The following is a 13,717-nucleotide window of genomic DNA, read 5'->3' as shown; positions in this document are numbered from 1 at the left end:
TTTGACTTGGGTTCCCATGGACCTTGGGCTGTATGTGCACGGCTCCGACGCACCGTGTCATTCGCTGATTGGCTGTTCAGCGGCTTACTGCCGTTATCCGTCAGTCGTTATTGTGTTACTGCCAATCGCTGTCACCAGTCAGAACAGTGCGCTTATCGATTGCAATTGGTCTGCGAACTGATTTCTTTTGACGGGTTCTGACGAATAACACCCTCCTCAGAAATGAGAAAAACGCCGGGAGCGAAAGCTGAACGATGCAGATGTCACCTATGATCGCAAGAAAAGACAAAACGGCTCGGTGAATAAAATGGAAGTTCATGTATTGCCTTTGTCAATCGAGGAGCGTTTTTCAGGGAGTTATTGCCTTACGGTCCATCAAAAGTAGTTATCGATAATTTTCACCAGCATTCGCTGTCGTCAGCGTCTGCCGGTTGGTGGCACCACGATACCCGTCTCGGCCTCAATCCAGTCGATAAATTTGCTGACACGTGTGTAGACGGACGGGTACTGCATGTAGCCGCAGGCTACTCCCCAGGAGGTGACCCCGACTAGCGTCCAGGGGCCTGGCATGGCGATCGGCGGACAGGTCAGGCTGCCGCCCGAGTCGCCCCAGCACACGTCGGCGCCGTCTTTCCCCTCGGCACAGGTCATGTTGACGGTGAGGTCGTAGCCGGCCAGCTTGGCGCGGCAGTCGTCCAGCTCCACCAGCGTCATGTTCACCGTCTGAAGGGCTGTCGGGTAGACGGGCTGACCGGTGGTCGGGTCGACGCCGGCGGCGCCCCAGCCGGCCACCGAACAGGAGGCTGCGGACAAACGACGGAGAAAAGTGTCATATGGGGCGAGAGAATGTAGGCAAATAACACAAGGCTTAGGTTAGTCTTACTAATCATTGATTCGATTGCAAAACCTTACAATCACTATGGGCCGGAATTCGAAGTGAATCCACTCCGATTCACATTTATTCCCTCATCCGCCGACCCTGGTGACATTCAAACTCGGCCGGAACACCACTGCGATCGGTCGCTCCGCCAACTTGGTCATCAGATTAGGGTGTGGCGGAGTTGGTCTGTGTCGGCAGCGGACCGATATGAGACCTCTGAGCTCGTTAGGAGACTCGTGCCAACTGGTTCCCGCAGCGGGGCGATAGGTGAGCGTTTGATTAGACACCTCTGCGTCCAGGTCAATGGGGCAAAGGTTGCGGATGGCCTAAGGTCAGAGCTCATGAATGGATGCCCCGGGAGTTGACTGCCCATGACTGCAAAACGAGCTCTGGGTTTCTCTTCCTTCCGTGACGGATTCAGAGCCGGGCTAGAGCCCACATTCCTCCAAGACACAACACTTTGGCGGTTAATGGAAATAATTTTGAATGTTTTCGTTAGTTACTGCCATACATTATCCACACTTACGAATTCCCCGAGCTAGATCATCCACGCAATCACACAGGAAATCGATATGAATGAGACCTCTCTTGGAGTGTGCTTACTGAAGCCGGCGTCACTACGCGACAGGCCGATGGCGGCCACTCTCTCGTTGAACTCTGCAGGCTCATCCAGCTCGATCAGAGCGATGTCGTTCGGCAGCGCTGTCCTGAAACGCATCAAACTCCAGCTCAACAGCGACCAAAGAAATGCTCACGGGATGCTCACTCTTGCATCTTGCGATTTCTTTTTACGATTATTACGATAATTACGAGGACGTACCCTTTCTTATTAAGAAAATATTAATAGCTACCAAGAAAACAAATAGGGAAAAGTTTCATGCAGTCTGCAGATGACATGGGTGTTTGCTAGTTTGCAGCGAGTTGTCATTTGCAGACTACGCCTGTCGAAACACTAACCGTGTGCTGAAGTCGGGCTCGATGATGACCCTCTTGATGGCGCGGATTTGCTCAAACTCATCGTGCGCCGCTACGTCATGCTCTCCTATGACTAGCTGAAACACACCGATTGAGTAATGAGCACGAGCAGCTGAACTGATACCTAACTAATGAGCAACTGGGTCACGCAGGGCTCAACTATGCAATGTCTGCAATGCTGATCTCTACATCAGGCAGACTGCATTCTACAACCACTTATGTACAAACGTTACCTCTCAGTGGTTCTTCTATATGTGTGATATCATCTGATTATGTTAAATATATACATTTAACGATTTGCAGCACCGTCCTTTATTGGTGCTATTCCAGCCTGATGAATGACCTTCAAACTTTGCTGACATTTCTCAAACTTTTACTCACGCCCCGGACAACAGACAGCAGAGGAAAGTTTTAACGAAAGGCTAGAGCTCATCGAATGTTTTGCTGCAACGTAGTTCGGATCAAGACAGAATATATAGAGTATGGACACAAAACAACTTGTGATGGCATTAGGACAAGGCGAGGGCAAAACTAAATTGCACATGATCAGAATCATACACTTATTCTTGAGGATGCTATTTTTATCGATGCTGTCTGCTATTTCCAATGTTTGAGCTCGTCCCGAGGAGTCTAATATGTGTTGCTATATATGTGTGCTGCTAATTTTGGCAAAACGGTCGAGGTCGGAACCGAAAGGCTAATATATAACTCTTGTTCCTGTGAGCTACTCTTGTTCTGTTGGGCTGATGCTTCGCTGACTTGTCCATATGGGCTGATAAATGGCAGTTTTGTTCGTGTTGCCTCTTTTATCTCACTTCTTTTTTTCGGCACCATTTTTAGATGCTTCTCGTAAACCTATGGATTTAAGATAACTAATCATTAACACAAATATTAAGAGTGATTATCGCAGAAGGTGTGACATAAAACTCGTTCGTTTTGCAATGCTCAACTCAATTGTTTGACATCATTTTTAGACACAATGCAATTGTGGTCAAGCTTTGAAGATAGAAAACTTATAAAAATGGCTCTGTCGGCCGTTCTTCTCACCCTGAGGTCCTCTGGCGCGATGGTGGACACGCAGTGAGCAGCCGTCACCAGCCACTTTGGGTCGATCAGCGAGCCGCCGCACTTGCTCTGGCCAGTGTCAATCATCTGAATGTCGGCCAGCCACGGAAACTGACCTGCAAATACAACGGAGAACGGATCAGTCATTTTGTGGGAGAGGAACACATCAGAGTGTAATCGGGAGAGTAGAATATAGCTTATTGTGGCCGGTATTTTCTCACTGATTTGACATTGACCTAAGACCTTGACCTCACCTATGCTTGATGTACTTCAGGGACTTTTCAGCATGCTCTTATAAGTTTGTCTCCTCGAAAGTTCCTGTTGTCACTTACCCTTTCTACTACCATCCATTTACAAGTTGTGCGCACAGCAAGACAGATATTAGCCGGAAATGTTTTTAGCTCCTTGCCTCTTAACTTTCTGTCCGCTTAATTGGTTTATGCTCCAACTAACACTGCTTGAAGGAAGGCGGGTAATAAAGCAATCCCCGCATTACGAAAGCATGCAGTGCCAAAATGCAGTGGGTATATGGGTATTTATTAGCGTTTTATGTGATATGATTGGGTAGAATGTACAGTACTACGTTTTTCATGATAAGTCGGCGTGTCTCGCTTATCAATAACTTTATATCAAAAGCCTGACGTCGTATTGCTCACCCCCAGCCCCTTCCACTTTACCGCTACTCGTCTACAAAGTAAGACTAATTTCATATCATTAATAAGTCAGAAGTGAAATCAAATAGGACCTACTAAAACTCATGAAAAAAATGCCGGAAACCGAGCTTAATTTGAAAGTAGAAACAATCCCCCTGCAGTTTTTACCGAGTTTGATCCATTAAATGGTTTGGAGAGGAATCGACAAACCACAATAATGTCACATACATTATGCCTGAAACATCAAGCACCTTAAATGGGCATTTGAAACTGGTGTATTAACCCGCGCCCGGCTGGGGGTCCTGGATTTCCACGCCCTGCTGGGGGGGGGGGGGGTGTTTGAACACCCCCCTTCTAACTCGGCTCCTGGGCCACGTAGCGATACGCGGAAGGCGGCGTTCGAAAGAGCGTAAAAAATAATGAGGAAATCACTTCGGTCAATTTTTTGGTCAGGTCAAAGGTCAGGTCACCAGAGGTCATTGAAGGCAAAATTTCGCCGATTTCCAGGTCGAATGTCGACAATTTCCAAGAAGCCAGCGCATAACTCGGGAACCAATAGAGCTACAGCGCCGCGGAAAAGCGCATTCGATAGCCCTATTAACGCCCTCTCTGAGTAATTCTCTCAGATTTGACCTAACGTCAACGGTTTTGCCTGCAGGGGGCAAAAACTACAAAAATAGCCGATTTTTTCGGAAACAGTTTTTCTGCAATAACTTTTGACCCAAGCCTTGTACGAGCTTACTTTTACCGGCATCGTGTTCCTCTCGTCAAGACGCATCGAATGAACTATAACTTGACCTTAAAAGGTCAACTTGAAAATTTGACCTCAGGTCAAGGTCATGACCTGACCGGAAAGGGTCATGATGCATACCAGTCGATCCGTATCGTCGAGCTGAACACATCTAAGGCGTTTTCATCGCTCTAGCATGCCTCTATCAAAAGTTATTTGCGAAAAACTGTTAGATACCATTCGTGACCTAAGCTGACCTCAGGGCATAAACAGGGGTCACGGACACCATTTTCATGTTCAGTTTGTCTAAACCACTTGTAATTCAGTGTTTGGGAGTGTTTATAATGTCTTTCGTCCAAAAGAGGCGCATTTCAATTTTCTCCCATTGACTTATAATGGGGAGGTCGCAAAATTGACCTGACCTTAGGTCATCGATATCAAAATTCTGAGATAAACATTTTGTACATGCTATTGCTCTTAGCAATCGCTGAAAGTTTCAAAGTGATCGGTCACTCGGTGTAGCTATGACAAACATCGAAACTTTTTATGAGGTGAGGTCACTTCAAGTGACCTGGTGACCTGACCTTGAATGACCTTGGTCTGAAATTTTCACAACATGTGTAGAATTGATGTATGATAAGGTGTACCAAAAACGGCGGCGCTCCGCGCCGCCGTTTTTTAGATATTCGCGAAAAACCACAAGGGGGGGGGTGTTCAAACACCCCCACAGCAGGGCGCGGGTTAATATGCTGATGCCAAAAAATACCGACTAAAATTGCCAATTCATAGGCCGCAATGGTACTAATTGCCACGGTGACTATAACTAATTGCTGCAATGTTGATTTTGTCAATATACAGCCCTTATACGTAAAAAGTAGGAAATCTTTTGGAATTTGAAGTAACGCTTCTCGACTTGAACTGAGTTATTGGATTGCCCGTCATTTATTGACCGTATGACGTGATGAAAATGATAAATTGCTGAGAATCAGATGCCAATGGACAAGTTCAGCATAGGTCAAACAGTGGGGAGGGGTGAGTGTCTGACCCGTTCAGGAGCTTGCTGCGAATCTCAGTCACCTATGGTCCGATTATCTCACAATACCAAGGATTTCAACGATGATAGCTGAAAAGAAGAGCGTGGCGTGACGGGTGCCTTATAGCATGGAGTTAGTAAATGCTCAGAAGAGTTATCAGTTTTCTGTGTCAGTATTCGCTGAATCGGTCCGATTCCCATAGCAATCACGACTCAGTGGCGCTGCATGTTTCCCATTGTTAGTGTGTGTTATAAGAACTGGACCACCTTTATATATTCCGGGGACTACCTTGGTATTCTAAGTGAGTGCTAAAAGCAGCGCCGTGCATGCTAGTGGCAGACCATATTATGTGAGTGTTCAATTAAGGATTGTCTGGGATAGGTTGATATCGAACGATAAAAAACTCTGCAAAATGGTAATAGACAAGATAGCATAGCTCAATATCTATTGGAGTTAGTTTTTTAACTTTTATCTGAGCTTTAAGCATGATAACGGCACTGTTCCAGAAGCCTGCGAATCAAATCCAAATGTTGACATGTTGGTTCTCCGATAAATGCATTTTGTTCAGAGGCCTGTTTCACTAAAAACTTGCGATTACAAGTGTTTGAACTTTACAATTCATAAGTATTTTTGCAAACTATGTAAAATCGGATTTCACTAAAATTCATCACCAGCGGCACCTCCGATAAAAAGAGTTGGTAAATAAACTTGTAAACAGTAAAATTGTTTTTGATCAAGAACTATAACATGTTACAGATATTGCTTCTTTTTATCAAACTATGTCTAGTATTCATGTCAGAAATTGCAGGAATAAATTAAAAATAATGATGCTCTTTCTAAATGGTATAAATGATAGTTCACAATATCTTATTATTGAAAGAAAATAACACGTAAAACATTTGACAGCAGAAGACTGTTGAATGCAATTATGGCGCGCGAATGACAAAACATGACGATATTTATTTATTGCTTGTAGCTGGTTCGTAGGGAATGTGCTAAGTGAAAAAGAGCATGTAATGACTCGGCATATCATATTTGTTTTAAATAATTGATTGCTTTGCATCATTGCACAAAAAGTGATAAAATTCCAAACGTAAGGGCCACTGGAATTTCGGGTTTGTAAGTACAACGTTTTCTTTCAAGTTTTTGGTCTTCGTGAAACAGAGAGTTTGCGATTTCGATGTTTCTTACAAACTTTTTTCTTGTAAAAAAGTTGGTAAATTTTAAACTCAAAATTCATGCCCCAAGGTTTCGTGAAATCCAAATTTCAAATATTGGTAATTATTTCTTTTAAACTCAAGTTTTTTCTTTGTAATTACACACTTTATTTGTTAGTGAAACAGGCCTCAGATTTTAAAAGGATACACCTTGCATAAAAAGATGGATTCTAATACTGGTACAGCCATACCCGTACATACCTGTCATGTTGCATTATCGAACCATCCAGACAGTTGTAAATAACATAAGATAGATAACTTCATCAGACAGTCAATCAGCTCTCGTGATTGGTGCAATCGCCTATGTCAACATTTGAATTACGGGCGTCATATTTCAGTCGCCGGTTCGGTAATGAAACCGCCCAGCCGGGCTCCACGACACTCACTGGCCGGCCTGGAGACGCCCGGGATGGTGACGTCACAGAGTTCATTGCGTCATATTAGACGATCAGTCTCTGCGGATCTGCATGCGACGCTGATGCGCTCATCGATCGCGGCTCAGCCGGCTCATACCGCTCTCATCTCACATTGGTGATTTGGAAGACATATAATTCTACTACGGTCATGACACAAGGCGTGCGGCCCCGATGGGCTCAGTGCTAGAATTTTGCACGAGTGTGCGGTGGAATTGGCAACCCCTCTGGAGATCATTTGTTCTGTTTCTGTCAGGTCAGGGGTATTTCCTGCGGCCTGGAAACAGGCTAACGTGATTCCCGTCTATAAGAAGGGCTCCAGAAAGAGTCCCGACAACTATAGGCCTGTGTCGCTGTTACCGATCTGTGGAAAGATTTTGGAAAAGGTGGTTTCGGAGAGCTTGTTACCCGCGTGCTTACCTGCCCTGCCATCCTCCCAACACGGCTTCCTTCCAAACCGATCCTGCGTCTCCAACCTATCCTGTTTCCTTGATCACTGCTGGTCCTCGATTGCGAGAGGAAAGCAGACTGACGCAGTCTATACTGACTACTCTTCAGCTTTCACAAGCGTGAACCACACCCTACTCCTGCACAAGCTGCATCACTCCTTTGGCATATCTGGTGTCGCCTATGACTGGCTCTGCTCCTATCTCAGGAACCGGACACAGCGAGTAGTCCTCAATGGGAAACGCTCACAGTGGATTCCTGTCCAGTCGGGCGTCCCAGAGGGCAGCATCCTGGGCCCCTTACTGTTTGCGTGCTATGTGGCCGATATACCTCACCACATTGAGACCAACTGCATTGCTTATGCTGATGATCTCAAGCTTTACCACCGCATCAGCAGTCCCGCCGATGTCCTTTCCCTGCAGGCTGACCTTGACCGCCTCCACCTCTGGTCGAACACGTGGAGACTTCGTCTTAACCCATCTAAGTGTAAATTCATTTCTTTTACCCTTCGTACGTCACCTGTTGACGCTGTGTACAACTTGGATGGCCATTCGCTTGAAAGGTGTAGTCAGATCCGTGATCTAGGCGTAATATTAGACTCCAAGCTCACGTTTTGTCATCATGTCGATTACACCATGTCAAAGGCTAATCGGATGCTTGGGCTTCTCATGAGGAGCATGCAGATGCCGGACTGTCCTCGTGCGGCACGCTTCGAGTACAAAGCGATGTTGAGCGTTTTTAACGCGCATGTCAGGTCCGTCCTCCAGTACGGTAGCGTGGTTTGGAGTGGGGCCGCCGTAACCCATCTTGCACGATTGGAACGGCTACAGCACCGCTTCCTTATGTGGCTAGCGGCGAAGACCCAGAGACGCTGTCCCTCTCTAGACTATCGTGCCTTACTGCAGCATTTTAACACTGATTCCATTAAAGCTCGCCTCGTTCATGCCGATATCATGTTATTGTACAGTGTGCTTCACCATCGTATTGACAGTGCTCACCTGGTCTCCATGTTTGGTTTGAGTGTACCGGGGAGGCGCAACCGTCGCACCGGCCTTTTTCACATTCCATTCGGGAGAGTGAGCACTGTTAAGAACAGCTTGACCGCGCGCATCCCTCTTGTGTGCAACGAATTCCTGACGCATAGTCCCTCCGTAGACTTTTACCACCCGTCTGCATCATTTCGGAGTGAGGCTTTGACGTACGCCCGTACTCTGGGCAGCTACATTGGCTGATTGAATACCTACACTACAGCCTCTGTTTTCAGTTTTATGCATGTGTTCGTGCATTTTGTCGATTGCCTTTTTAGTTATGTGACTGCATCCGTAAGTGGGCTCTTTGTGCCTGTGGGTGTCTTGGTGATAATAAACAAATAAACAGACACATCATTCAACTACTACGGTCATGACGGCCGAATTGGGACGATAACAAAATATCTACGTAATAAAGCGGTGCATACGCTATTATCGTGAGGACTGAGGACTCTCCGTAGACAGTGTACTTACCTTTAATTAATGTGCATGGAGAAAAAATAGCCGTTTTCACGACGGCCACGTGGTACACATTTGGTGCACATCTGGTGCAGATTAGGTGCAGATTTGGTCAAATTAGGTTCAGTGTGTATCAGCTAGGGTTGCACTATTTGCTTATATGCCTGCTTTGTCATATTATCAGAGAGTATCATCGATTAAAACACTGAAATAAAATCATGAAATAAAGATATCTGCTGTAAAAGAGATTAGGTGCAAATTTGGCCAAATTAGGTGCACTCGCCGGATAGCCCGTCGTGAAAACGGCTAATATCTATCAATGCACTTCCGATATGACTAATATGCAGAAATTTAGCACTTTCGTAAACATAACTTTGCGGTCACCTTATTATATAAAAAGAGGTGAACCGGATGACGTCGATCGTCGGTCCGATTACAGCTGTCTCACTAACGTCTAAATTGATGCTGTATCGACGACTTCGACAAACTGCTAGATGATTTGTGCTGTGTCACCATGCCTGATCAATCTTCAAACTTCTGTTTCTAAGGCGGCTGCATTCTGGGATGTGTCATACTGTCACTCAATGCTTCTGTTCGCCAGTGAACGGAAATAGTTACGTCACCTTTTTGAGATAGCTATCATTGCGACATCAATACATCAGTGTTCCCAAGTGTTTGGTGGAAAGTCAACCAAGTGCTTGAGACTTCAACAGGCGTAAAGTAAATAAAAGTTAACTCGCGAAGTTTGTTTCATTATGCAGGAAATGAGATTTCTAGAAGTACCACTGTCGAAATTGTAATTAGGACGTCGCTGCCCTTATTTCACAAGTAGATAGCACTCATTCAGAAGCTCCTAAGGGGCTATCAAATGTCTATCTGACTTCTGTAAGAGATTGTGAGGGTATGCTTGATATCACGACGATTGAGGCCTCAGCATGCCTGATAACTCGTACTGTTATCTAAGCTAGCGGCGTGGCGTGTTTCCGGACATCGCATGACTTCTTCCTGTGGCCCGGATCTATGTGGCTGCTCATTTTTTCAGCACACTTTATATACCTGATGTGCTTATAATAGTGGCTAGTATACAGTAATGGTTACTTTTAATGCGTATTGTCTCATGCTGAGCTAGAAGGAGGGCGTCACTTATCGCAATGGGCGTCATTTTCCGAAAATGATTGGTAGGGTTCTGCCGGATAATTTCAGGATACCAAAGCCGTTCTTACTTCTTACTATACAGTACCATAGGGTTAATGTTGAAATTGTGGAATTATTGGTAGAGCTCAGGCCCTACTAAGCCGATACCTACAAAACGACACCCATGCTTATCGTAACAAACTCATTAACGTGTCTGTCGGTGCAGGTAATCAATTATCTATTTTGCTGCTTGACAGCGCTCAAGTTAGCACCTATCAAACACCATTTGACCCAGCCTCCAAGGTCTGTCGAGTATCATCAGTTATGCCAACTCATCAGGTCGTGTCAAGCAGGATGCGCTCTGCCCCTGTCCCTGACCTGGGTCGACGTTGTTGTTTTCCCGCTCTGCCCCTGTCCAACTGACCTGGGTCGACGTTGTTGTTTTCCCGCTCTGCCCCTGTCCAACTGACCTGGGTCGACGTTGTTGTTTTCCCGCTCTGCCCCTGTCCAACTGACCTGGGTCGGCGCTGCTGTTTTCCCCTCTGTCCCTATCAAACTGTTTCGTTTCCCGCTCTGCCCCTGTCCAACTGACCTGGGTCGGCGCTGCTGTTTTCCCGCTCTGCCCCTGCCCAACTGTGTCGTTTCCCGCTCTGCCCCTGTCCAACTGACCTGGGTCGGCGTTGCTGTTTTCCCGCTCTGCCCCTGTGCAACTGACCTGGGTCAGCGTTGCCTCCGTTCATGATGCCCAGCTGGTGCGTTGGGTGCCTGCGGCTGCTGTGGTACATGTTGCCCGGTACCCGGATGGCCTTATCAGGCAGCTGGCCGGGTGGTCGGAGGTCGGTGGGCACCTCTTGTGCCGGCACCGGGTCGTGCACGGTGGCCACTGCGGCAGACAGCGCGAGGGGTGTTAGTTGCTGCTCTCTCTCTGGTGCTGAAAGCACTGCAGTGGGAGAAGGAGCCAGTGGTCTTACTGAAAGTTCAGAAGAGCAAATTGCGGTGATGTCGCTGGATATTTTTGGCCATCCGGTGGCAGCGATTGAGTGATTTACTACAAACTCGCCTAGAAGCTTGAAACCTGTTACTCACTCGGAGACCCCTGTACAGCTTAAAAACATGCTGTAAATGTTGTGGATATATGAGCTCAATCCTTCTTTTATTGAGATGTGGAAAGTCTTTTTAAAAGTAAATCCTTCAAGTTCCGTTAACTGAACCACACAACTCTTGAGTTTTGACTGTTAAGAAATGGTTGAAAAAAGTTTCAATTCCGAACGCATAGGTCTCTGTCCCGAATTTTACAGCGGGGACTTCCAGAAGTCAGAACATGATGAAATGGAACTGAAAGGCCGAGTGACAGGTAGGATACTACTCGTATTCACAAAGCTCATTATCCACTTCAGGGAAAGCGTTCTTGTTCAAACTCACCTGTGTATACCATCCCGGCAATGATGAAGAGAAGAATAACCATGGCGAAACTTCGCAGTGCCAGCTTCCTGTAATAGTACTGCAACAAACGAAGGACGCAATTATCCTACACGCCTCCGGAGCTCATCCCAGCAGCGGAGCCTCGCGCTGAGAAGCGCTCATCGCTCTACGCTCACTGCGCGCCGACTGCCCGCACATTCACAGCTGCACAATTCACAGAAGACCGTCCCGACCTTAACACTGGAGGCCGTCACCTGCATCTCAGGTCGGTGTTCCCATAGAGATGCCGCACTTGCTCTGCTATGTGAAATACTGATATGGATTCTATCTCTGTGCACTTTTTATGCTTCCGACAATACGTCAACGCAAGCATAAGCATGCCTACTCATGGTCTGATTGAAGGCCTGTCTGGTCTCTGGAGAAAAGAATGCGACATTCGGTGACACTCGCTCACCTGTTTGGTGTGGACCTTGGGCTCCTGCTCGGCGGCGGTACCGGTCGGTACCAGCGTGTACCGCTCCCTGCCCGACTGCCGCTCGGCCTGCTCCCCGCTCGCTGATGGCGCCATCACCTCCGGTCTGCTCGCGCCGTGTCAGGTGCTGCGGTCCCGTCACACCCCACGAAGAGCTCCTGTCTCACGCTGTACCGGCACCTGCTCACGTGTGACACTGCGAGCCTGTCCGCCTTCTCGCTATCGCTCCGGCCGAGAGCGGCGCCCGATAGCGGCCGTCGCGAGGGCGCCAGGAGCCGCTCGCGTGCCTTTCCGGTGACTGAGGTCATCTGAGGTGTGGAGGCGTGCGTACACGGAACACAAGGTCCAGAGGGTGACCGGGGTGCAGGAGGTCATGGGGGAGGGGCACACGTGTATGCACTATGCAAGTACAGAGGGTGTGCTGGGGTACGGAAGTCTGCATAAAGGAGAGGAGTGCAAAGAGCCCAAGGCCCAGAGGGGTGACCACTGACCAAGTGACCACACACTATGTAGATCCTGATGTTGAGGGTGATGCGACGAATGGTTGCTAAGGCCCAGATGGTTGGTTTGCGGCTACAAAGGCTTGCAAGAAGTTGTACTATAATCATTGGTACACAATAGACCCATGGCTTCGTGACTAACCCCGCGACTTACAAAGTTAATAAGGAATTGACAGTAACTGATAATTAGAGCATAGTAAGTTCATCTCGGATGTATCTAATGCGCAAGAGCCTCATGCTTGGTTAAATGCACTTTTCTTAGCTGAGCTATCGTAATTCGTAAAGCACGTAGAGGTTCACGGCACGTGTTTGTCCTTCACCAATAGCGGAGGCTTGCAACGGATGTGTCGGCGTCCGACCAGAGTCGATTTGTAATTGTATGACGTCATACATCCGCGCAAGGAAGGCATTCTGCTGTGTTTTCCTGTGTGCCGTACGCTAACAAACCCGTTATTTTATCACGCGGTGGCAAACACACCGCCCGGCGGCTGCGTTGGGCTCTATGGCATGGGCGTTGATTTCGGTCTTCATGAGTTGCTATGCATAGTTTGGGTACGGTTCAGTACCTTATCACACATGCGTCATCTCATGGGTGTCAAAGCACTTGGATATGACATGTTTTAGCTTCGTGCTCTTATCATGTGCGTTATCAAAATTGCCACCTCTCGGCTGGAGTATCCGATGATTTTCGACCTCTGACGTTAGGTACTATCACTCGACATGACATATCAAAACTGTAAATAGGTATACGGAGACAGCTAGTGTGGAAACGAGGTCTACTCCCTTTAAACTCTACAACATTCGTGCTGTTATGGTATGGAAACGAGCACCACATACGACCGTTCCGTGCTTCTATCCTCAGGATACTGAAATCTTTCTCCTCCACGCCGCAACCTCCCTCCGGGCTGGACAGGCAACTTTATCTCATGCGGGCTGCTCCCTTGGAGCGGCACCGCTGCTCCCGAGGGAGCGCACCCCGTAGCCGGGTGCAGTGAGTGCCTTGGGGCTGGGTGGCCTGTCCTCTGTACGGGCTCAGCCCCGGCGACTCACTAGGGTGCCTGCCCAGACCAATGTCTCCCCCTATATCCTATCATCCTCCCGGCTCTGAAATGGTCTCATTGGACCGAAAGGGCCTAACCCAACAAAACAAACAAACAGCACCACATTCTGGTGTGTTCCCATAGCACAGCATCTATGCTGGTAACTGATGCGACCATGGGCGTCGTCTCCTTATGCTGCTAATTCACGATCTCAGGAGTCATGATTAAAAACTTCTGCTGGTGAGACG

The 13,717-nt window shown here is 47.4% G+C and overlaps 1 protein-coding gene across 1 annotated transcript; it reads right to left on the bottom strand.

Moving 5' to 3' along the window:
* Window positions 1-299: 299 nt before the first annotated feature.
* On the bottom strand, window positions 300-13,002 carry LOC122386474 (chymotrypsinogen B-like). The gene is made up of 7 exons (XM_043375701.1): window positions 11,912-13,002; window positions 11,458-11,536; window positions 10,751-10,918; window positions 2,903-3,036; window positions 1,838-1,932; window positions 1,484-1,587; window positions 300-803 (listed from the first exon to the last, which is right to left on the bottom strand). Exons 1-7 carry the CDS (start codon window positions 12,023-12,025, stop codon window positions 418-420), a joined length of 1,080 nt encoding a protein of 359 aa, XP_043231636.1. The 5' UTR covers window positions 12,026-13,002; the 3' UTR covers window positions 300-417.
* Between the last annotated feature and the right edge of the window lie 715 nt (window positions 13,003-13,717).

Source organism: Amphibalanus amphitrite, unplaced genomic scaffold, assembly GCF_019059575.1.
Source record: "Amphibalanus amphitrite isolate SeventyFive unplaced genomic scaffold, NRLGWU_Aamphi_draft 000252F_arrow, whole genome shotgun sequence".
NCBI classification, from domain to species: domain Eukaryota; kingdom Metazoa; phylum Arthropoda; class Thecostraca; order Balanomorpha; family Balanidae; genus Amphibalanus; species Amphibalanus amphitrite.
Note: the sequence above shows the minus strand (reverse complement) of the source record. Positions and strands in the feature narration are given on the sequence as shown.